This window comes from Mesoplodon mirus, assembly GCF_964341445.2.
Source record: "Mesoplodon mirus genome assembly, chromosome: 11".
Lineage (NCBI taxonomy): Eukaryota > Metazoa > Chordata > Mammalia > Artiodactyla > Ziphiidae > Mesoplodon > Mesoplodon mirus.
This window is the reverse complement of record NC_138987.1, coordinates 80426362-80451336: the sequence shown is the minus strand read 5'-3', so window position 1 is coordinate 80451336 and position 24975 is coordinate 80426362. Positions and strand designations below refer to the sequence as shown.

General features: G+C 36.7%; 1 protein-coding gene across 1 annotated transcript; it reads left to right on the top strand.

Annotated features, from left to right (window-relative positions):
• Positions 1–24975, top strand: SMCO2 (single-pass membrane protein with coiled-coil domains 2; the record flags this gene model as incomplete). The annotated part of the gene is given in 13 exon segments (XM_082636301.1): positions 1–23; positions 1149–1263; positions 7645–7779; positions 8658–8699; positions 8703–8775; positions 8778–8805; positions 14035–14125; positions 17217–17273; positions 18692–18748; positions 19769–19915; positions 19919–19944; positions 24778–24803; positions 24806–24975. Coding segments are annotated over 13 exon segments (990 nt in total).

Genomic DNA, 24975 nt, shown 5'->3' with positions numbered 1-24975 from the left:
ATGATAACCTTGCCCGGCCCAGGGTAACACTAAATCCCTGATTCTTGGAACCATGCTTTAAATATTCTGATATCTCAAATTGTCCAGCTAACAGGTACTGAAGAAAGTTATCTGGGTGGTCTGGCCTAGAGGAAATGCTCACAAAATGTAAGTTAGAGATTTCATCGGTTGTGTTTTAAAACAGTTGATCTGTTGCTTTTGACTAACGCTTCACCAAATTTGCAATTTTAAAGGTTTTGATGAGGCGCAGGTGGAAGGAGAGATCCATTCAGTTGTATGAAACAGTCCTAGAGGCCCATGGTGTAAACATATAGGAATGAAGAGATGGGATGTAGGAAGGGGAAAACAGATTCCAGCTGACGAGCCCTAGAGTGCAGGCACTTCCAAACTTTAATATGACTAGGAATCACCTGGGATCTTGCGAAAATTCAGAGGCTGATTCAGTGAGTCTAGGGTGGAACCTGAGATTCTGTATGTTTAGCAAAAGCTCCCAGTTTATACTGATGATCTACAGACCGTACTTTGAATAGCAAGGATCCACACTACATAACTAGTCAAAAGTTAGCTTCAAAAGATGGCGCTTTTTTTTTTTTTTTTTTGCGGTACGCGGGCCTCTCACCGTTCTGGTCTCTCCCACTGCGGAGCACAGGCTCCGGACGCGCAGGCTCAGCGGCCATGGCTCACAGGCCCAGCCGCTCCACGGCATGTGGGATCTTCCTGGACCGGGGCACGAACCCGTGTCCCCTACATCGGTAGGTGGACTCTCAACCACTGCGCCACCAGGGAAGCCCCCATATGACACTTTTTTAACTCCACTTTTTAAAGAAGGATATTTATTTATTATTTGTTTATTTTACACACACATTTGCATATACACACAAAGAGCTGCAATGGCTTCAGAATTCAGAATCTCACTTTGAATCATTTATTGATTCAGTCAACAAATATTTATCCAGCCTCTCTATTCCTATCTCGTGTAATGCACTACACTAGACATTATTCACACAGAATGAAATCAGTACAAGAGTAGCAGGTGCTCTTTGGGGCCGGAAAGATCCAGTGTTCTCCCTCTAGAGAAGTTTAGGGCAGGCCTAAACTATAGACCGAAGACATAATAACAGTATCTTTTTCAGTTGTGTGACTTACAGTTTGCTAAGGGAATTTACCAAAATGGACCGCATCTTGGACAGATCAGATGATGAGGACATTTTCTCTGAAAACTCTCAAACTGACCTCCTTCATGATTTGGAGACTAAAAAATGGGTAAGGGACAGACTTAAATGTCACAGTGGGTGAAGAGAGGAACTTCATATTTCATATCTCAAAGCAGCAAGGATATTATCACAAGGTTTCCTCATAATAGGTGTGAGATGTTCAGGGCTTAAAATCAAGACGGAGGCATTCTCTCCTCTGAAGGCTGCTGTTATTACACAAGGGACTTGCTAGTATTCCCATCAAAGACTTGTGCATTACCTTATGTTTGTCCTTGGGATTTGTGAAATAACTGTGACATTTTTTACCTCAGGTCAAATTACTGTATGTAGAATTGCCCCCTGGACTGCAGATTGTCTTCCAATAGATGCATTAGCGAGATCCATTTACTCATTTTTAATTGAAGTATGGCTGATGTAGAATATTATATTAATTTCAGATGTACAGTATACAGATTTAGTATTTTTACAGATTATACTGCATTAAAAGTTATTATAAGATATTGGCTATAATTCCCTGTGCTATACAATATATCCTTGTTGCTTATCTATTTTATATATAGTAGTTTGTATCTCTTAATCCCTTACCCCTAATTTGTACCTCCCCCTTTTAGTTAATCACTAGTTTGTTTTCTACATCTGTGAGTCTCTTTTTGCTTTGTTATATACATTTGTTTGTATTGTTTATTAAATTCCACATGTGATATCATACAGTATTTGCCTTTCTCTCTCTGGCTTATTTCACTAAACATAATATTCTAGATAGATCCATTCATGTTGCTTTAGATGGCAGAATTTCATTCTTTTTACAGCTGAGTAGTACTCCATTGTGTGTGTATATATACATTCATGCTGATGGACACTTAGGTTGCTTCCATATCTTCGCTATTATAAATAGTGCTGCTATGAATATTGAGGTGAATGTATCTTTTTGAATTAGTGTTTTCATTTTTTCTGGATATATACTCAGGAGTGGAATTGCTGGATTGTATGATAGTTCTATTTTTAGTTTTTTGAGGAACCTCCATGCTGTTTTTCATAGTGGCTGCATTAATTTACATTCTCACCAACTATATACAAGGGTTCCCTTTTCTCCATATCCTCACCAACATTTGTTATTTGTAGACTTTTTGATAATAGCCATTCTGACAGTTGTGAGGTGATATCTCATTGTTGTTTTGATTTGCATTTCTCTAATAATTTAGCAATGTTGAGTATCTTTTCATGTTCCTGTTGGCCATCTGTATGTCTTCTTTGGAAAAATGTCTATTCAGGTCTTATGCCCATTTTTGGATTGGGTAGTTTGTTTGTTTTGATATTGAGTTGCTGATATATTTTGGATATTAATCCTTTATCAATCATATCATTTGCATATATTTTCTTCTGTTCCATAGGTTGTCTTTTTGTTTTGTTGATGATTTCCTTTGCTGTGCAAAAACTTTTAAGCTTAATTAGGTCCCATGTGTTTATTTTTGCTTTTATTTCTTCTGCCTTAGGAGACAGGTCCAAAAAAAATATTGCTACAATTTATGTCAAAGAGTGTTCTGCCTGTGTTCTCTTCTAGAAATTTTATCATTTCCATTCTTACATTTAGGTTTTTAAACTATTTTGAATTTATTTTTGTATATGGTGTGAGGGAATGTTCTTATCTCACTGCTTTACATGTAGCTGTCCAATTTTCCCAGCACCACTTGCTGAAGAGACTGTTTTTTCTCCATTGTATATTCTTGCCTCCTTTGTCATAGATTAATTGACCATAGATGTGTGGGTTTATTTCTGGGCTCTCTATTCTGTTCCATTGATCTATGTGTCTGTTTTTGTGCCAGTACCATGCTGTTTTGATTACTGTAGCTTTGTAGTACAGTCTGAAATCTCGGCGGGTGATACTTCCAGCTTTGTTCTTTTTTTCTCGGGATTGCTCTGGCAATTCAGGTTCTTTTGTGGTTCCATATAAATTTTAGGACTATTTGTTTTAGTTATGTGGAAAATGTCCTGGGTATTTTAAATAATAGAGATTGCATTAAATCTGTAGATTGCTTTGAGTAGTATGGCCATTTTAATAATATTAATTATTCCAATCCAAGAGCATGGGATATCTTTCCATTTCCTTATATCATCTTCAATTTCTTTCATTAATTTTTTTATAGTGTTCAGAGTATAGGTCTTTCACCTTCTTAGTTAAGTTTATTCCTAGGTGTTTTATTCTTCTTGATGCAGTTTTAAATGGGATTTATTTTACTTTCACAAAAAATATGGAACATTTCACAAATTTGAATGTCACCCTTGTGCAGGGACCATGCTAATCCTTATATTGTTCCAATTTTAGTATATGTGCTGCTGAAGTGAGCACCCATTTACTCTTAATTCAGTCTGAACCTCTCTCAGTCTGAAATTCAGTCACTCAGCTGACATGGAATGGAGAAATTTGGACAAAATGCCTGAGATTGTCCTGGAGAGGGTTTATGCTTTCATTTAGTTGAAAACAAATGCATGGCCAAGACCCCTTTTATTATTGATGAGCAGATCTCTCCATAGATTCCCCAGGCTATTGGCTATAGAGGAAGGTGGTTTCAACCAGTCAGAAAAACATACAGAAATGATGGAGTGTGTATTTCCTAATCCTAGGCTTATCCAGCCCCCTATGGAAGCTCAGGATTCATCTCTTTGTCTACTTCTCTTTTGAATACATTTTGGATTCGAGGATGGCTAACTCTACAATCCATAGAAGGAAAGGTCCTCAAAGAATATCCCAAACTGGACTTTCCCTTCAAGGACTCTGCAGTAGGGAAAAAAAGAAACAAAAGAAATAGAAGGGGATAGAAGGTGTGAAGGAATGGAGTTAGACGTGTGGAGTATAGATAATAATAAGACAAAAAGTGGAAAGAGACAGACAGATACTTGTTATAAGAAAAAAAAAAGAATAATAGGAACTGAATTAGAAGAGTAGTCTTAGGATGGGAAAAGAAAATAGGGAAATTGAGGTGATCATAGGGATGATCTTAGGGAACACATGGATTGAAGGTATAACTCTATAAATAGTGTCATCTGATTCTTTGCAGGGGCCTTGTCCCTGGACTCCAGGTAAGGGCTGCTACCATTAGACTTACTTTTCCAGGACAACTTCCCTCTACTTGTGGTTCAGTGAACCCTGCTGGATCCTGTTAGTCAGTGAGTGGTGATATCATCACTTGTTGGCCTAGGACAGAATAAGTCTAATTAGATAATAAAATTATTCACTCTGGAAGAGTTTATCAAATAGTCCACACTCTCAGGGTATAAGGCATTGTTATAGACTATTTCTTACAAACTTCAAATCAGGGCATAACGGTTTAACAAAATTTTTTTATTTTTATTTATTTTATTTTTTTTTTTTTTTTGCGGTACGTGAGCCCCTCATTGTTGTGTCCTCTCCCATTGCGGAGCACAGGATCCGGACGCGCAGGCTCAGTGGCCATGGCTCACGGGCCCAGCCACTCCGCGGCATGTGGGATCCTTCCGGACCGGGGCATGAACCCGCATCCCCTGCATCGGCAGGCGGACTCTCAACCACTGCGCCACCAGGGAAGCCCAACAAAATTTTTTTTTTTAATTTATAATTGTATTTCTTTATGTCTGTTTATGTGGAAAATTCTACAATTACATAAAAATAAATCATAGGCAATCACATAATTAACAAATAATTATTTAAAAATTTGGCTATCTGCTAACAAAAGGACAAATATATGACTTCTTGAGGAAGAAACCTTATTCTCTTATTCTCTGAAAACAAACCAGGAGGTCTCTACTTTGCATAATCTTATCTTCATCTTTTATAAGAGAAAAATTTAAAGGACAGGTTCAGAAAATGGACAAAGAATTAAGAGGAGTAAAGAAAAAATTGTTCGTTTAATTAACAAAAGAGGCTTTTTAGCCAGACTGCCAAAGCTGCCATGTCTAACCATCAAAGCCCCCTAAAATACTTAGAAATGAATAGTTTGCTCTGGTTTCACATTGCTAATCCCTGGCACTGCTACATACAGTGTCGATTTTGGATGCCAGGTCAGTGAACAGACTTTCCTATTTCCTGCTTTTGTTTGTATCTCTCATAAGCAGAATGTATTTGCCTGTTTCTGAAGCCTATTTATTCTAGAAGCACTTACTGAGGATCCCCTATGTGCTAGGATACATATATATAAAATCCTTTCCCCTCAGTGAGCTCACACGCTAGGAGGGACTCAGACAGGAACGTGGCTGTATAAGATCCATCCTAGAAGTAGCAGATGAGCTATGAAGTACACGGGAGGGAGGGCTGTACAGGGAGAAGACTGGGGATGTGACAACTGAGGTTTGAAGGATAAGCTGGAGGGAAGAAAAGCGTTTCAGAAAGAAGGAACAGCACATGCAAAGATAATGAAGCCAAAGAGAAACTGTGTTGTGAGAAAGGAAGGGTGCAGGAAAAGGCATGACAGGCAAGCAGGCAGACAGGACACAGGTAGGGATAGAACAGGATGCAGACGGGAAGCCAGGACATCAACAGGAGTCAAGAACTGATGAGGACTCAAAGTAGGGCCCTGTCTGGGATGTCATGAGCAGTGTTGCTGGGGGGATGGGAAAAAAGTACACCGATTTAAATGACAGGTATTATTAGTGGATATGCACAAAGTGGATATAACATAGGTAATGAAGAGGGAAAAGAATGTCTCCCGTGGCAATTCAAGAACTTCTTTCAGGTTTCTGGCAGAGGCATCTGGATGGATAGGGAGACCATTTGCAAGGGTGGGGAACCCGAACAAGGTAGAGGGGAAATATGATGAGTTCCATTTTTTACTTTCTGAGTTTGTGGTGCCTAGGAAACATCCAAATGGAGACATGTGAGCTCTTCAAAGAGCTGCATGTAAATGGAAAATAATGCCCTTAGACCGTGTATTTTGTGCAAGTACACGTTTGGTCTATTATTTAAAAAACACACACATTTCTTTATGTATTCAGTCCTGCAGATTTTAAAAACTCTTTTTGTTTCTACTTCCTGCCTTTTGACTCTTTTGCAGTATATTAACCATTACCATGAAATGACTGATAAAGATAAGAAATATCACCATCGATTATTGGACATAGGACTCTAGAGATGATCTGGCCCAATTTTCTTACTACAGGCCAGGAAGCTGAGCTTTACAGTGGTTAAGTAACTTGTTCAACATCCACAGCAGTAGAACAAGACTTAGACCTCTGGTCCTCTGATTCCCAATGTGGTGTCTTTCTCTACATCACAGTGTTTCTGCTGCTTTTGAATATCCTGGTCAAAGATTTGGTGGAAAGAAATTGAAATTGTGGATGCTTTTTATTCATGAAGAGGTAAATAAGAGATAGTGGAGTCACGTAATACTTGGAAAATCTAGCCTTGGTTTCCTCATCTGTAAATGTGATAATAAACCTACATCACTGGTGTGGTGACACTGTGTTGTGAGAGTGCCAGTGGTAGGGACTAGGTATTCTTTAATCTGAACTCAAGTCCTAAATACAATTCCATGGTTTTGGAATCAGAAAACCTAGTTCAAGTTCTAGTCCATATACTTACCAGCCATGTCGATTGGTTTCCTGTGGCAGCTATAGAAAATTAGGCTTGGTGGTTTAAAACCACACACACAAAAAATGTATTCTCTCATAGTTCTGGAGGCCAGAATTCCAAAATCAAGGGGTCAGCGAGCCCACGCTCCTTCTGAAAGCTCTTGGGGAGAATCTTTCCTTGCCTCTTCCAGGTTTTGCTGGCTCCAGACATTCCTTAGTTTGTAGCTGCATAAACTCCAGTCTGCCTCCGTCTTCACAGGAGTTTCTCTGTGTCTTTTCCTCTTGTTTCTCATTAGGCCACTTGTCATTGGATTTAGGACCCACCCAGGTAATCCAAGATAATCTCATCTCAAGATTATTCATTAATTACCTCAGCAAAAACCCCTCCCTTTTTCTTTTTCTTTTTTCCAAATAATGTCACATTGTCAGGGCCTAGTATTAGGACATGGACATATCATTTTGGGGTCATCACTTAACTCACTACACCATATGAACTTGACCAAATCACTAAATAGGAACGGCTAGGGGATTTCAGTACCTACCTTTATCCACCTCAGGGCTATCATGAGAATTAAAAGAAATGATGTACATGAAGGCAATTTGTAGATGTATGTGAATGTTATTCCTATTGACTTGGTCAGTGATTTACACAGATATTTCAATAAGAAACTGATCTGTTCTCTCTACTCTCCATGTCCCTGCCCCAGCCTTCCTCTGTCACAGAGCAGGAGGGCATGTCAGCCTATCTCACAGATGCATCAGAAGACTACAGCCTCAGAGGGGACTATGTGCTTGGCCCCAGAGAAGGGGGCATGGATACCATAGAGGGGCCACCACCTCTTATGATAACCCTTTTGTTCTGCTTTGCTTTCTTCATGATCTTTATCAGGATATGTTGGAGCTGGAGGCTGGGCATGACCAGGACCTGCAGAGTGAACAAGATGAGCAAGAAAGAAATCACGTTCAACAAGAAGATCCCCAGGCATCCACATCTTTGCAGTTTTCAAAGGAGAACATCCCTGAATAGTAAGCCCTGGAGCGTGCAATAAGGAACATTTAATAATGTTTTGTGGAGGGGAAAATGAAATTTAGCAGAGATCTTAGGGACAGCCTAGAAAATTTAAAATCCATACATGTCTTGAACCATAAAGCGCTCATGTGCACAAGTAACTACCTACATGTTCCAGCAAGAATGCAGAAGAAGGACAATTCTAGGGATATAGGAAAAGCCGTGGAGTTCTCTTTACACGCTTTTCTTCGGAGCCTGGGATTAACACATATCTTATCACTCTCAGATAATTTTCTAGAGATGAAAATTATTATAATTACTATTAAAAATGTACAGTTAGGGCTTCCCTGGTGGCGCACTGGTTGAGAGTCTGCCTGCCGATGCAGGGGACACGGGTTCGTGCCCCGTCCGGGGAGATCCCACATGCCGCGGAGGGGCTGGGCCCGTGAGCCATGGCCGCTGAGCCTGCACGTCTGGAGCCTGTGCTCCGCAATGGGAGAGACCACAACAGTGAGAGGCCCGCGTACCGCAGAAAAAAAAAAAAAGTACTGTTAAATCCTTATGGACCCTTTCCCTATTGTATAACTTCTTCTCCTTTACCAAGATGCAACCACCATCCTGAAATATTTAACATTCATTCCATTCAGGGAAATTAAAATATATCTATATTTTTTACTGAATGTAAAACATGCTTTATTTTCTCCAGCCTTATGAAGATCTGTTAAAATGGATATTAAATAAATGTCCAAACTCCTTCTTGAAGCCTAAGTGCCTACCTGGCCCATTTTGGTGATAGAAAATGGATAAGCAGACCAATTTGCCATCCAGAGAAAGAGGGTTTCAGGCTTTCCCATTTTCTACCTTAAAACTGATTGTAATACTATTTCTGTAGGGGTCAGGAGAACATGTTCTTCCAGCTAAACCACTGGAATACATAGATGGGTCCACAAGTGAAAGAACTTGGAGCTGATCACATAGGCTGGATGGAAAAAATTAAAAATATTATACAAAAATAAACCTAACAGAAAACACAGTGAAGAGGTAATTGTAGGGTGTCAGGGTTGGTCAGAAAATAATGGAAAGTTTAATAGCTTCAGAAACTTAAGAAATTCTGGGTTTAAGGTGGTAAAGTCTTTAGGATAATAAGTTATCTGCATCTTTGCTCTCTCTTCTCTCAAGGGAAGGACTTCCCTCAGAGGCTCTCTCCTTGAAGCCACATTAATAGTTATCAAAAGGATGTATTGAAGTTCCCAATGATCCTTGAGTTTTATCCAGTATTGTCCAAAGGGATCCAACAAGTATGGCATGAAAAACTATTAAAGTTTATTTGTTAATGCATATCTGAACTTAAGTGGAAAGTTTCAAGATGAAACAGAAGTGATGAAGTTGTTATTTGTCCCATCACTGGTATAAAGAGAGTGGGCTTTGGAGTCAGAGGGACCCAGGTTTGAATCCTGACATTGACATTTCTTGGATAGGTTAATCAACATTTTTTAAGCCTTGACTTTCCTCTTCTATAAAAAGGGAATAATGACAGCCACCTCATTGGTTTACTGTGGGTATTAAATAAAATACCATATGTAAAGCATTTAATACAGAGCCTGGTACATAATAAACAATTAATAAATGGAGGCTATTTTTAGAAATAAATTCCTCTGGCCTTCTGAACCTTCCTGCCACATTCGAAACTCTTTCCTAATGCAGGGCTACTCTTCTAGATGTTTCTTTACCTTTCAGTTAAATATCTTCTTTACATTCAGTTAAACATCACCATACCTTATAGCTAAACATCTCTTTACATCAGCCTTATCCTGACTATCCTATTCAAAATGGCCTTTTGTTTTCTTCCAGAGCATGAATAATATTTGGATTTTAAAAGATTCTGAGTTTTTATTAATTCAAATTCTGCACATTAAAATTTCTTTCCATTTTTGAAACTAGTGTAAAATTCACATACAGTAAAATTATATCTTTTATTCCATTATATAAATATACCACAGTTTATCCATTCACAAATTGAGACACATTTTGATTTTTTTAGCAATCATGAATAGAGACACTGTAAACATTCACATGTAGTTTTTTTGTGTGAACACACAATTTTATTTTCCTTGGGTAAATAATCAGAAGTTGGAATGCTGGGTCCTATAATAAGTGTACTTCTTTTGTTGTTTTTTGGTTTTGTTTGTTTGTCTGTTTTGGCTGCACCGGCTCTCGGTTGCGCACTCGGGATATTTTGGTTGCGGTGTGCAGCCTTCTAAGCTGCGGCATGTGAACTCTTAGTTGCAGCATGCATGTGTGATCTAGTTCCCCAACTAGGGATCAAAGCCAGGCCCCCTGCATTGGGAGAGCGGAGTCTTACCCACTGGATCACCAGGGAAGTCCCAATAAGTGTATGTTTATACTTGTATAAAACTGACAAACTGTTTGAAAATGACTATGATATTTTGCATGATGTCTGCTTTCTTGCTGTTTTCCCCTGCAGTGGGGAGAGAGAGTTCTAGTCTTCCTCTTCTTATAAGGATATTAATCCCATTATGGGGGCTCCACCCTCATGACTATATCTAAACCTTCCTCCCTCCCTAAGATCCCACCTCCCAGTACCATCCCATTGGGCCACTGGGGTTTCAAAATATAAATTTTGAGGAGGCACAAACATGCAGTCCATACCAGGTAGAGATCAAAGTTCCTTTCTTTTTTTTTTCCCCAAGATCCCTTTCTTTTTTCTTTTTTTTTGGCATATGCATATCCAGTTGTTACAGCAACATTTATTGAAAAGAGTTTTACTTTTCCTAAGGAATTACCTTATATTGTTGTTGAAAATCAGTGGGTCATATATGTGTGAATCTATTTCTGGATTCTTTATTCTGTTCCAATAATCTATATGTTTATACTTTCAGTAATACCACACTACCTTGATTATTGTAGCTTTATATTAAGTCTTGAAATTAGGTAGTGAGCATTATTCAATTTTGTTCTATTTTTTTCTAAGTTAAATACTAACTTTTATTATCTGATAACATTTTTCTTTTCCTTTTCTTTTTTTAAAAATTAAAAAAATTTTATTTTATATTCGAGTATAGTTGATTAACAATGTTGTATTAGTTTTAGGTGTACAGCAAAGTGATTCAGTTATACATACACATGTATCTATTCTTTTTCAAATTCTTTTCCCATTTAAGTTATTACAGAATATTGAGCAGAGTTCCATGTGCTATATAGTAGGTCCTCGATTTTTGTTCTAATTTTTCAAAATTGTTTTGGCTATTCTTTTTTTTCTGCTTTTCCATGTAGATTTTACAATCAGCCTGTCAATTTTGCTGTGATTTTGGTTGGAACTACCATTAATCTATAGATAAATTTGGGAAGAATTAACAGTTTAGCAATATCAACTCTTCTGATTCATGAACACAGTATTTCCGTCTATTTAGGTCTTCTTTGATTCCTTCCATCAGAGTTGTGTGGTGTTCGGTGTACAGATATTTCACATTTTGTTAGATTTATACCTAAGTATTTCATGTTTTTGGTTTTATTATAAATGGTACTTAAAATTTTTCAATTTCTTATTGTTAATAGCTAGTATATAGAAATACAGTTGACTTTTGCATACTGACTTTGTGTTGTGACCTTGCTAAACTCATTCATTAGTTCCAGTAGTTTTTATAGGTTATTTGGGATTTTCCACATAGATAATTATGTCATCTGCAAATAGAGATTTCTATCTTCCTTCCCAATCTGTATTCTTTTTTACTTCTTTTTTTTGCCTGATGATATTGGCTAGAACTTCTAGTACGATGTTGAATAGGAGGGGTGACAGCACTCCCAATCTTACAGGAAAAGAATTAAGTGTGATATTATCTGGGTTTTTGTCTGTTTTTAAGGATGCCCTTTCTCAGATTGAGAAAGTTTCTTCTATTCCTAGTTTACTGAGTTGTTTTTAAAATCAGAAATGATATTGGATTTTTTCAATAGCTTTTGCTGCATCTGTGAATGATCATGGTTTTTGTTTGTTTATAAGTCTCTTGATATGGTGAATCATAGTGATTGATTTTTGAATGCTGAACCAGCCTTGAATTCCCAGAATAAATCCTCCTTGGTCATAATATATTATCCTTTTTATATGTTGCTGGATTCAGCTTACTAAAATGGAACTTTTACATGTATGTTAATGAAAGGTATTGACCTGTGTCTTTCTTTCTTGTAATATCCTAGTGTTAGTATCAGAGTAATGCTTGCCTCGTAGAAAAAATTGGGATGTTTTCACACATTTTCTATTTTCTGGATGAGTCTGTGTAAAACTGGCATAATTTCTTTCTTAAATGTTTGGTTGGATTCATCAGTGAAGCCATATTGCCTGGAGATCTTATTGTGGTAAGATTTTTAACTACAAATTTAATTTCTTTACTGATATATAGGGTTATAGTGCTACTCAGGCTATCTAGCTCTTGAGTATATTTTAGTGGTAGATTGTATCTGTCAAAGAATTTGCCCATTTCATCTAAATTGTCAAATGTATTGGCCTAAAAATATTAATAATATTCTCTTGTTATAATTTTTATTTTGAAATAATTATAGATTCACAGGAGTTTTCAAAGAAATATACAGGATAGTCCCATGCACCCTTTTCCCAGCCTTCCAAATGGTAACATCTTGCCTAACTCTAGTATGCCATCAAAACCAAGAAATTGATATTGGTATTTTCGACTGAGCTTATTCAGACTTCACTAGTTACAATTGCACTCATTTGTGTGTGTGTGTGTGTGTGTGCGTGCATAGTTCTGTGCAATTTTATCACAAGTGTAGCCTTGTATAACCACCACCACAATCAGGATTCTAACCTGTGTCATTGCACAAGATTCCTTTGTGTTACCCCTTCATAGTCACACTCGTTCTCTCCCACCCATCCCTAACCCCTGGCAAGACAAATCTGTTCTATGTGTTTATAATTATGTTATTTCATGAATGTTACATAAATCAAATCATGCAGTTATATATTTTTTGGAGACTGTTTTTTACAGTCAGCATAATTTCCCTGAGGTTCATCCAGATTGTCGCGTGTATCAACAGTTCCTTCCTTTCCATCACTGAGTACTATTCCATAGTATGGTTCATATATATATTCTGTCTAGTTTTTGGCTATTATGAATATAGCTATTTTGAACATTCAGGTACAGCTTCCTGTGTGAAAGCAGGTCTTCATTTCTCTGGGATAATTGCCCAAGAGTGAAATTGCTGGGTTATATGGTAAGTTTGTTTTTAGCTTTGACAGAAACTGCCAAATTATTTTTCAGAGGGGCTATATCATTTTATGTTCCCACCACCAATGTATGAGTGATCCAATTTCTCCACACCCTTACTAACATTTAGTGTTATCACTATTTTTCACCTTAGCCATTCTGGTAAGTTTACAGTGATATCTCGTAGTTTAAATTTGCATTTCTCTAATAACTAATAGTGTTGGACATCATTTCATGTGTTTATTTGCCATCTATATATCTTCTTGGTAAAAGTCTGTGATGTCTTTTGTTCATTTTCTAATTGCAAGTTTGTTTGTTTGGTTTTTTTGCAGTACGCGGGCCTCTCACTGCTGTGGCCTCTCCCATTGCGGAGCACAGGCTCCGGACGCACAGGCCCATGGCTCACGGGCCCAGCTGTTCTGCGGCATCTTCCCGGACCGGGGCACGAACCCGTGTCCCCTGCATCAGCAGGCAGACTCCCAATCACTGCGCCACCAGGGAAGCCCGCAAGGTTTTTTTTTAATGTTGAGTTTTGAGAGATCTTCGTATGTTCTAGATATAAGACCTTTGCTGGATATATGACATGTAAATCCATTTAAGAGAGTCTTTGGCCAAGCAAAAGTTTTAAATTTTGATGAGGTCCAGTTTATCAATGTTCCCTCTTATAGGTGGCGCCCTTGGTTTCAAGACTAAGAACCCTTTGCATAGTCCTAGGTCCCAAAGATTTTCTGTGTTTTTTTTTTCCTAGAAATTTAACTAAGCTTCCATTTTAGTTATTTTACATTTCTGCTCCTATATCCAGTTAGGACTACACTTCTGTACTATTATCTAGATTACTTAGAATGTTTTTTACTTTCTTGAATTGCATTTATGACTTCCCATTACAACACAATTACTACCCAAGGGTCCTCTTATATAGGAGTAGGATTTCATTTTTGAAAGGTCAAAAATGATCTTTCAAGATCAAAAAAGATGATCCATTGGGGATTTTTCTTAAGCCACAGGACTTAGTCCATCTCTTGGTCTGTTGCAGCTTATTAAGTGAGGTGATGTCCCTGGAGGACCAAATTGAAAAGCTGAAGTCACACCAGGACCTTGACTCTGATCAGGGGGCAAACATCGAGGTAAGCTGGAAGCCTGGAAAAAAATTGGGGAGGTTGTGGGGGCTTTACCACCTCTTCCCACCCCATTTATTGTTTAACAGGTTATAACAAGAATTAAAACCCATCTTCTGTCACAAGGAGGAGAGCTCTCTGGTGGTCAGTTCTGAGCACATTTCACCTGGGTACCACCACTTCTATTCTCTAACAACACAAAAAGTCTAGATTTTTCTGTTCTACCTAGAAACTCGGTCAAATTTGGCAGGTTTATATCTCAATGCCATTTAAGATAATGATGAGTTCCTTAAGGGAAAACTTCTCTTAATATTTGTATCCCAGCACCTAACAGTACAGAGAAAACATGCAGGAAATACATATTTGTGAAAACTGCATCCTTAGAATGTAAGAGATATATTTGTGTTTGTCTTTGATGCCTTCATGAAGAGTTCTTGTGTTAGTTTTCACAGTCTCCAAAGTTTTCCTGTTATTTTGTGTCCTTGCATTTCTTAGAGACTCTTTTCTGAGAAAGGTTTAATTTTCCCTTTTTAAAAGAGTCAGAATGTTAGAAAAGTAGTGACCAACTTTGGATAAGAATTAGACTTCAGAGCCCTGGCTGGTAGTTTTTCTTCTCTAATAAACTTCAGGCATTTGAAGAAAAGCCTATAAAAATGGAAAAAGTCTGTATCTAACTACTTCTTTTTATTGAAATTGCCAGCCTCTGCTTTAGTTCAAGCCAAATTTAAATTAAGTGGATTTCGAAAGAAGGAGAAAAATGCCTCTTTTATTGTTGGAAGGTAATATTTATTTAGACCCCTCCCATATTAAAAGCCATCTACAGATAAGCACAGATTTTTCACTGAGGAAAAAAAACTACTTTTAACTAAGATTTAGTGCAACATTTTGACATAGCAACCTCATTTTGTGCTAGTTGAAAAGTCAAGAGTTTCCCCACTATCTAGTGCTTTGGAAACTGCAAACTATGAAGAAAGGGAAGAGGACAAGGGGCAAGAAATATTCTGCTTTAAAAAATTTCCTCCAAAAGTCAGCGGTATTACAGGAATGTAGATTTCAGGAGGAGGAAGGAATAGGAAGGGATGGATATCAAAAGAATGAAGAGAGTAAGAAGAGCACAGAGACAAATGAAAGTGAGTTTAAAAAACAAACCAACCAGGCTTGGATAATATGAAAAGGGAAAAGAATCTGAAAAAGAATGGATATATGTATATGTATAACTGAATCACTTTGCTGTGCACCTGAAACTAACACAACATTGTAAACCAATTATACTCCAATATAAAATAAAAAATTAAATTAAAAAATATAAATAAACAAATAAAAACAGACATATTTTGCAAATGCAAAAAAATATGAAAAGGGAAGGCATCACAAATATGTATGGAGAGTCTCTTTCCTGGAAATATACAGCTTTGTATACACTCTAAAAAAACGGGCACAGACTTGAAAACTAGAAACAGCCCAAATATTCATCAACTGGTAAGTGGATAAACTGTGGTATATGCTACATGATGGAATGCTACTCAGCAATAAAAAGGAACGGATTTCTTAATCATCCAACAACATAAATGAATCTCAAATGCCTTATGCTAAGTGAAAGAAGCCAGACTTGGAAGATTAGACTCATGATTCCACTTCTGTACCACTCTGAAAAAGGTAAAACCATAGGAATAAAAAATAGATTAGTGGTCACTGGACTCCAGTGGGGAAAGGGAGGAGGAGATTGACAGAGGGACACAAGGAAATTTGGGGTGTGTTGGAAATATTCCACATCTTGTTGTAGTGGTGATTACATGCCAGTGACAGTATGCATATGTCAAAATTCATAGCACTGTGCACTTTTAAAAGGTGAGTTTTACTCTATATTATACCTCAATAACTGTGACTTAAAAATTTTTTTTAACTGTTTTCATTTTTTTTCAAATATTTATTTATTTTTGCCTGTGTCAGGTCTTAGTTGCTGCATGCAGGCTCTCTAGTTGTGGTGTGCAGGCTTAGTTGCTCTGCGGCATATAGGATCTTAGTTCCTTGACCAGGGATCAAACCCGCATCCCCTGCATTGGAAGGCAGATTCTTAACCACTGGACCACCAGGGAAGTCCTGACTTTAAAAAACTGACACAAGTTCTGTCCTAAGACTAAAGGCTGATGGGAAAGGCTGCATAAAAACAACTACAGTAATATAATAAGTAAGAAATTTTAAATATAATTGTTACAGAAGCAAAGTCAGTAAGAATGGCTCTAGGTTTACTCTGGTGGAGGGAAAAGTGAAGACTGTTAGAAATAAATATAGGAATGGCAAACAAAGAGTGCGAAAATTAAAGAAGAAGTAAGTTAATAATAATAATAAAGTAATATCACATGTATTGGCTCATTTATTTTTCATGAGTAAATGGAATGATTCAGAAAGGCATGAAAGAGAGAGGAGGGGAAGATTGGTGAAAGTATTTAAACACACACACACACACACACACACACACACACACACACACACCAGAAGCAAATTTAAGAGGTCTTTAAGCTGAGGAAAGGACTTTGAAGTGGCCTTTGGGTGTTGCCTGATATTGAGCCCCCAAGTCCACGAAGCTTTCTGAAAACTCCATATCAATATAACTTTCATCCTGAGACTGACTCCTATCTCAGTTATCTTTGGTACCGTTATCTTTGATAAGTATTGTGTCAAGATATTTACTATGTAAATAAGCTAGGGCACCATTTAAAACGTGATTAGTATCTCACAGCTGTTTTCTAAATAATTAAATCACACAACTCTGGGGCTGGTGATGAATGAACTTGTTTTTTAAAAAAAGAGTGTAGATTATACATCCTCTATAAGCAGTTTGAGGGTAAACATTCACAACAGGCACAATGTCTAGCTCAGTGGCCACTTACATAGGATGTGGCCAGTGATGTCTTCTTGATTTGATTTAATGTTGATTTTGGTTATCAGCACCCAGAACAGTATGCAAAAAAAGTAGCTTCTATTAAATCTCAAACTATTTGATCATGAATAAGCATTCTTCTAAAAATCGTCATTTGTTCTGTTTCAATTCCACACATCATTCATTACAACTTTTGTTCTCTATCCTTTAGTTTTAAAGGAGAAGATCATGGAAATTAAAAAGCAATTAGGAGAAATGGAAAACAAATTTGTCCAGGTAATGATAAATTGTCTTTATAACTAAGGAAGAAAAACAATTCTTCAAAGAAATCTCAAATTTTAGTGAATGGAATCCAAAATTCAATGAAAGAGACTCAGAATTTTAGACCTAGATGGGAACTTACTATTATTTAGTCTACGTCCTTATTTTCAGAAGAGAAAAGCGTAACTCAAAAACATGAAGTGACTTGTTCATATTTCCACATGAAAAGAACCAGTCTTATCCTTGCTCCCCCATTAAAAAATAGTTTTTTCTTCTAGCAAAAGTAATGCATGCTTATTTTAATAATTAAAACATTATAGAACTAGTTCATATAAAAAAGAAAAATAATCCCACTCCCTCACAAATAAAGTGAACATTTTAGTATATTTATATTCGTCTAAATTTTTCTATAATATTATCATATTATTATTTTAATTATATTATATACATTGTTTTGCAATTTGCTTTTTTTCACTTAGCATTTTTTTCTTCAACAACTTTCTATGCCACTAGGTGTCATTTTCCTTTTTCACTGTTTATGTGATGTAGGATTTGATTTTGGGGTTTATTAAATTTATTTTGTTAGCTATTTGAGGCTTTATAATCAATGTTTACCATCACAAACTATGCCTCAGAAATCCATATCTTTTCTTGCTTTTGCAAGGACTTATTTAAGAATCAACATCTAGAAATGGCACCTCCAGAACCCATCTTTCTTGAATCCCAGAACACTCTTTTTTTCTGCTCTGGCTTTGCTTTTCAACATATCCTGCAAGTCAATTATGGAATGATTAATTAAAAACCTTTCAAAACATTATTTACTCAGGACATATGTACAGTTGGCATTCGTATCTTAGAAGAGGATGGTTTGCTTTCAGCCCATGTCTTGATCTTACTGATAGAAACCAACCTAAACCACCTGTTCTCTCTGACAACTTAAAGGAAACATGGGAAGAAAGGAGGAACCAGACACTTTTTGCAGACGCTCTTTTGCTAAACCATAAGGCCCAGGTATTCAAACTAACATAATGAAGACTTACATTTATATATTATAAATTTAAAATATTTAGAAAAACATAGTTTTCTTTTGTTCTCAGAAACATACTATGTTTCTCCAACTAGTGTTCTGGTAGAAGTTTAAGGATCAAGGAGAGAGTAATGGATAGAGAAAAAGACGATTTATAATAAGCTGCTATTGTGTAAATTTATATTTTAAAGAATTGAAAATAATTTATTAATCTTTTGGTGATAGCTCCTGCAATTTATCATGATTGCACCATGAATCTGTTCTAAGAGGAAGGATTTTACTGAATAAAAAGTAAGTTTCAATGAAGCCTGTTTACAACTAAGAGGTATCAGAATAAGTAAGGTTTTATTATATAAACCAAAAAATATAACGTCTATTTTACCCAAAATTGTGGGTGTCTTTTCAGGAAGATGCTTGTAATGAAGCTCATGAATTAAAGGAAAAACTCGTTGCAAGAATAGAGGTAAGATTTCACAGTTACACAAGCTCAAATAATGATAGAATAAAATGATTTAAATCTACATAGAGAGGTAATTCTTTCCCTAGAAGTTGAGAGTGTGCCACATACAGGTCTCTCTGTAGCCTTTTCACCTCTTCTCCCCTCCTGATGTTCTGCTTGGGGCCAACAGAAGATCTCACAGGTGTGGTGTACTTCCAAGCTCTCATAACCCTGGGCTGCTTCTACAGTTCCTCCATCTGGAGCCTATCCTCCATGTCTACATATTACCCACTCTTCAAGGCTCAGCTCAAATGTCCTCTCATCTCCCAGACCTCCCTTAATCTCCCCTAGCCAGAAAAATGACTCCATCTCGGAACTCGTCCCGCAAGATTTTATATATGGAGGTAAATGTGAATGGCTGAATGAAACAGTGAATGAATGAATCAACCTGTCACTTGTTCAGAGGTGCCTAATCATCCCACCTATCTAGATAGAGTAGATGGTACCACCACCAAACCTCAGCTACTGTGTCATCACATTATTTACTTTCTCTTTAGCATGTATTTTAGTCTATAATATCTAATGTATAAATGTGTTTAGTTGTTTATTGCTTGTCACTCAACCCCTGTAAACGCACATGTAGTTCTTTGCCCATTTTGTTAAAAAACACATGTACAATAGAATGCCCATTCCTTGTCTATTTTGTTACCTGCTGTATCCTAAAATTGTGCCTGGTAGGAGTCAGTCAATAAATATGTTTTGCATAGATGAACAAATTGAATAGATTAATTCAATAAAAGGATAATTATCTTTCTATCTGAATAATCCAGTAGTTAAGAATTAGCAGGTGGGTTTCATTTAATTTTCTACCATGGTGCTACCTCACTCTGTGAATGTGTAAGTTTCTTAGGTGAGTACGCACCTGCCAGTGACCTCCTCATGTGATTCATATGTGATTGCAGTGTGGGCCCCTGAACTGTTCCGGAGGAAAGGCACTCTGCATCATCTCCAATTTTTCTTTAGTGATTGCTCTTTTCTTCGCAGAACTTTTGCAAGGACATGACACTGCTGAATACAAAGTTTGGGATGTACCAAATGCAAGAAGGGAAAACAGACTCTCAGAGTCCTGAAGAAATGGGCATGGAAGAAAGGGAGCCCCTGCTTCCTCAGGATTCACCACCCCACTTAGGGTAGAACTCTCCTCCCTGCATTACAATGTGGTAAGTTAGAGATAGGGACTTCTGGGGGCTGACAGAGTCCCCAAAATGAATGGACTATAGTAAGATTGAATTTCCTCAAGGGTTGACTAAGAATTTATAGTACAATAGAATTTCCTCGAGGGTTGACTAAGAATTTATCTTTTTTTAAAATAAATATTTATTATTGTTCTTTAAAAGTCTATTTGTTTATTAAGCCATAGTATTTTTCTTCTTGTTTTTAAAATTCTCAATCAGTATTTTCTTTTACTTATTTATTTATTTATTGACCCCATTGCACAGCTTGTGGGATCTTAGTAACCCAGCCAAGGATCGAACCCGGGACCTGGCAGTGAAAGCACCAAGTCCTAACCACTGGACTTCCGGGGAATTCCCAAGACATATACCTATTGCATTAGATATATAGATAATAGATGTTTCTTATTGTTTTAGATAACTATATATACATAAATCTTAAAGGATGGTGTCCGCAATTTATGATGCAGCCACCTCCACTGGAAGAACGTACCCGCTAGGCAGATTTGAAAACCTTTGTTTAATGGACAGGATGCCTCTCCCTTGTACGATATTGAAGATATTTGAAGATATTTGACATACTGTCAAATTCTGACTCTTTTTATCTCTTTCTGGAGATGCCACACTATCACATATGCCCTGAGTAGTACTCTCCTCTAAGAAATCTTTTTTTTTTTTAGCTTTTTATTTTGCTTTATTCTTTCATTAGAGAAGACGTGAAAGTTAACTAGAATCTGGCTATGTTTTCACACACAAACATATACGTGCACAAATATTGAGTTAAATCAATTTTATAAAAATGTAATGAAAATGGTATAAAAACCATTTTATCTCTTAAGAAAGCTTTTTTGATTCTTTAATCCCAACCACCAACCCAAGCAGAGTCTTCAGCTCTCTCTTTTGAGTATACACACTGTACTTGACACATAATCCTGACAAAGTACCCATGGCATATTATTGCAATTAAATTGTTTGCATTGTAGTCTTCTCTTAATACTCCATGGGCTACTTGAAGGCAAGATCTTGATCACTGGGGAATATGAAATATAAAATACGTTCATCATGCTCAACAAATATTAAATTAATTAATTTATTAATTAAATTAATAAGTGAAGAGTAATGTCAGTGGTGGAGTAAAGACCCCAGAAAATTTCCTCCACCATAAAATCAATGAGAGAGCTGGAAAAAATTGTCAGAATCAACTTTTTCAGAATTCTGGAAATTAAGGATTTAGTATCCAGACTCTATAAAGAACTCTTAGAACTGAACAACAAAAGGACAAACAGCCTAGTTTTTAATATGAGCAAAAAACTTGAATAGACATTTCTTTACAGAAGATACACAAATGGCCAAAAAGCACATGAAAAGATTTTCAGTGAAAAAGCACAATGAAAACGTTATTGGTCATTGGGGAAATGCAAATCAAAATCATGAGATATTGGGAATTCCCTGGTGGTCCAGTGGTTAGGACTTGGTGCTTTCACTGCCAGGGCCTGGGTTAGATCCCTGGTCAAGGAACTAAGATCCCACAAGCAGCGCGGCATGGCCAAAAAAAAAAAAAAATCATAAATCATAAGATATCACTTTACAGCACTAAGATAACTGTAATTAAAAAGACAGACAATGACAAGCACTGGAGAGGATGTAGAGAAATCAGAATTCTCAGACATTACTAGTGGGATTGTAATAGGTTAAACTGATTAAATAGGTGAACAAAATGTGGTATATCCACACAATGGAGTATTATTCAGCCACAAAAAGAATAAAGTTACCTATACCTGCTGCAACATGAATGACCCTTGAAAACATTACACTAAGTGAAAGAAGTCAGACCCAAAAAGCCACATGTTATATGATTCTATTCATATGAGGTATTCAAAATAGGAAAATCCAGGTAGATAGAAAATAGATTAGTGGCTGCCAGGCCTAGGGATTGTGGGAAATTGGGAGTAACTGTACTTTTGGAGAATTTTGATGAAAATTTCCTGGAATTAGATAGTGGTGATGGTTGTATAACCTTGTGAATAAACCAAAAGCAACTGAATTGTACACTTTAAAGGGTAAATATTATGGCATGTGAATTATATCAAAAACAAACAGACAAGTAAATAAGTGAATGTGTTTTGATGATCACTTAGTTGTGTTATATGGGCAGTTAATCCAGTTGAGTTGGCCATCTTTCATCACATCATTACATCCTATTTAAGATTGCCTGAGACCTTGTCCAGTCTCTTATCAGAGAACTGGTAACACGCTGGTTCCATTTAAGCATATTTATACATTATCTTTTTTGAGGAGGTTTATCTTACAGACCAAGTCAATCATTCTGTATCAATCTTGCTGTTTTTAGCTTCAGAGGGTGGCCTCTTTCTGGTATTATCCCCAATCCCTTACTTCCCTTATAGTCTTCCCCTATGTATTGACCACAAATAATGTGAACATTTTGGAAAAAAGATTAAAGGTTTTATGCATGGCAAGTTTTTTCTTTAATTGAAGTATAATTGATTTACAGTGTTATGCATGGCAAGTTTTGAAAAATAAATAAATAGTATTCAAAAGTCAAAAGAATATTTTTATTCTTTACAGAAGATAAATTCAAAATGAATAATACTATTAATGACACTAACCTTTGGTTTTTATACAGGTGATTCATGAACAAACTTATTTTGATTTAGTAGCTATGATGTTTTCCAAAGAAAAATGTCTGAGCCTTTTAAAATAAATATTATACATGTTCCTTTATTTGCTGAATAATAGAAAACAAATTTTTAACTTTAAGTTATATCTTATAGACTTATAAATAAAAATCAAGTGATTCAGTAGTATCAAGAAATAGATCTGAATCCATCCATACCTGGAGTGTGCATTGAAGGAAAGGGAAAACTAGAAGGACACATTCTAAACCAAAAGAAAAACAAACCAAAGAAAAACAAAATAAAAGAGAAGACAAAAAATTAAAATAAAATAGAAAAAATGAATAAATGAGAGGAGGAAAGGTAAGAAAGAAAACTTGGCTGATTATATTAAAGTGATGAGATTATAGTTTTTTCATTTCTCTGTTTTCCAAGTTATCTGTAATTTAGAAAAAAACTATTTTTCTCTTAAAAAAATTAATGTTAGGACTTCCTTATGGTCCAGTGGCTAAGACTCTGTACTCCCAATGCAGGGGGCCTGGGTTTGATCCCTGGTCAGGGAACTAGATCCCACATGCCACAACTAAGACCTGGCACAGCCAAATAAAAAAATTTTTTTTAAATTAATGTTAAAATGTGTTCCTTTGAGAATGTTCCAGCTTAGAATTTCTGAAGATGATTAATTTTGGAATTTAGGAAGATAGTATTTTTTTACTAGATATGTTTTGGTAGTGATTCATTTTTCTTTTCATAAGAAAGAACGAATCTAGATTTAGTGCTCCCTGAGGACAGGACATCACTGCTTCACCTTAGCAGCCATCAAAATCTCTTCATAATAGAGTATTTTAAGAATATTGGCTCTTTAATAAATGTGTGAAGTAGAAGCAATGATTTGTGTAACTGCCAAGAGATAGCCAGTGGCAATGATGCCAAGAAACTTGGCTCAGGTTCATGGAATCCACTGAGTTGGGTCACAAAATAGATCCATAGCTAGCTTTAACTGTGCTCTAGACTTGCTCTTCTGAAATCTATTATAGAAGGTAGTTATCTCCAAGCAACTGGATTACCTGTGACATTTCTTTTGTTCTTTGTGTTCTTCTGGATTTTCCAGATCTACCCCAATCATGTATTGCATTTATAATTAGAAAATAATAATGCAAGGACTTCAAAGCAAATAAATAAAATACAAAAAGGGCATGTCTGGTGCTGGGATAAAACTATTGATAGAGAGAGCTGAATTCCACTTGTCACATGGTATTTTGTACCCTGATAGAGAGAGCTAAATTCCACTTGTCACATGGTATTTTGTACCCTGAGGAAAATCTAACTGCCTGTGCCTTTATTTCCCCCAAATAGGCATCCTGTACCTCACAAGTGAGGTAGAGATGGCAATAACTACTAGAGTGTGAGAAGAACATTTCAAAGGAAAGAGCCCCACAGTAACCCAGGGATTCATTGTTTCATGGCTTTAGAATCTTAGAATTCCAATGCCAGCCCTACGATGGACTTAGGTCTATCTAATCCAAGTTTCTTCTTTTGCAATGTCAACAGAGTTTAAGAGAATTCAGTTACTTACTTGAATTTATGGAGCTACATGGGTGGAGGAACCAGGAGTCACATCAGTATGGTTTTCTTCAGAACGTTCTTTATTTGTTTGTTTGTTTACTTATCTATCGATTGATGTATAGCTGATATATAATATTATATTAATTTCAGGTGTACAATATAGTGATTCAATACTTTTATAGATTATACTGCATTAAAATTTATTACAAAATAATGGCTATATTTCCCTGTACTATACAATATATCCTTGTTGCTTATTCTTTCCTTTTTTTTTTTTTTTGCGGTACGCGGGCCTCTCACTGTTGTGGCCTCTCCCGTTGTGGAGCACAGGCTCTGGACGCGCAGGCTCAGCGGTCATGGCTCATGGGCCCAGCTGCTCTGCGGCATGTGGGATCTTCCCGGACCGGGGCAAGAACCCGTGTCCCCTGCATCGGCAGGCGGACCCTCAACCACTGCACCACCAGGGAAGCCTGCTTATTCATTTTATACATAATAGTTTGTGTCTTTTAACCTCTATCCCTATCTTGCCCTTCCTCCCTTCCCTCTCCCCACTGGTAACCACTAGTTTGTTCTCTGTATCCTTCAGAATGTTCTTAACACAGATGTTTTTCTTTCCTTCTAGCAAATGTGCACTGAGGATTTTCATCATGTTTATGTCCTCATCTTCACGGGAGTTCCATGTTACATACTATTTTTTGATGCTACGTTTATTTTTGAAAAGGTGCTCCCTACAATGCTTGGGTGCTGCAGAATGTGGGAACTGCGGGAGATTATTGCCCCTTTCTTGAATTTGGAAGTGGAAGACTTGTTACCCTCCTAA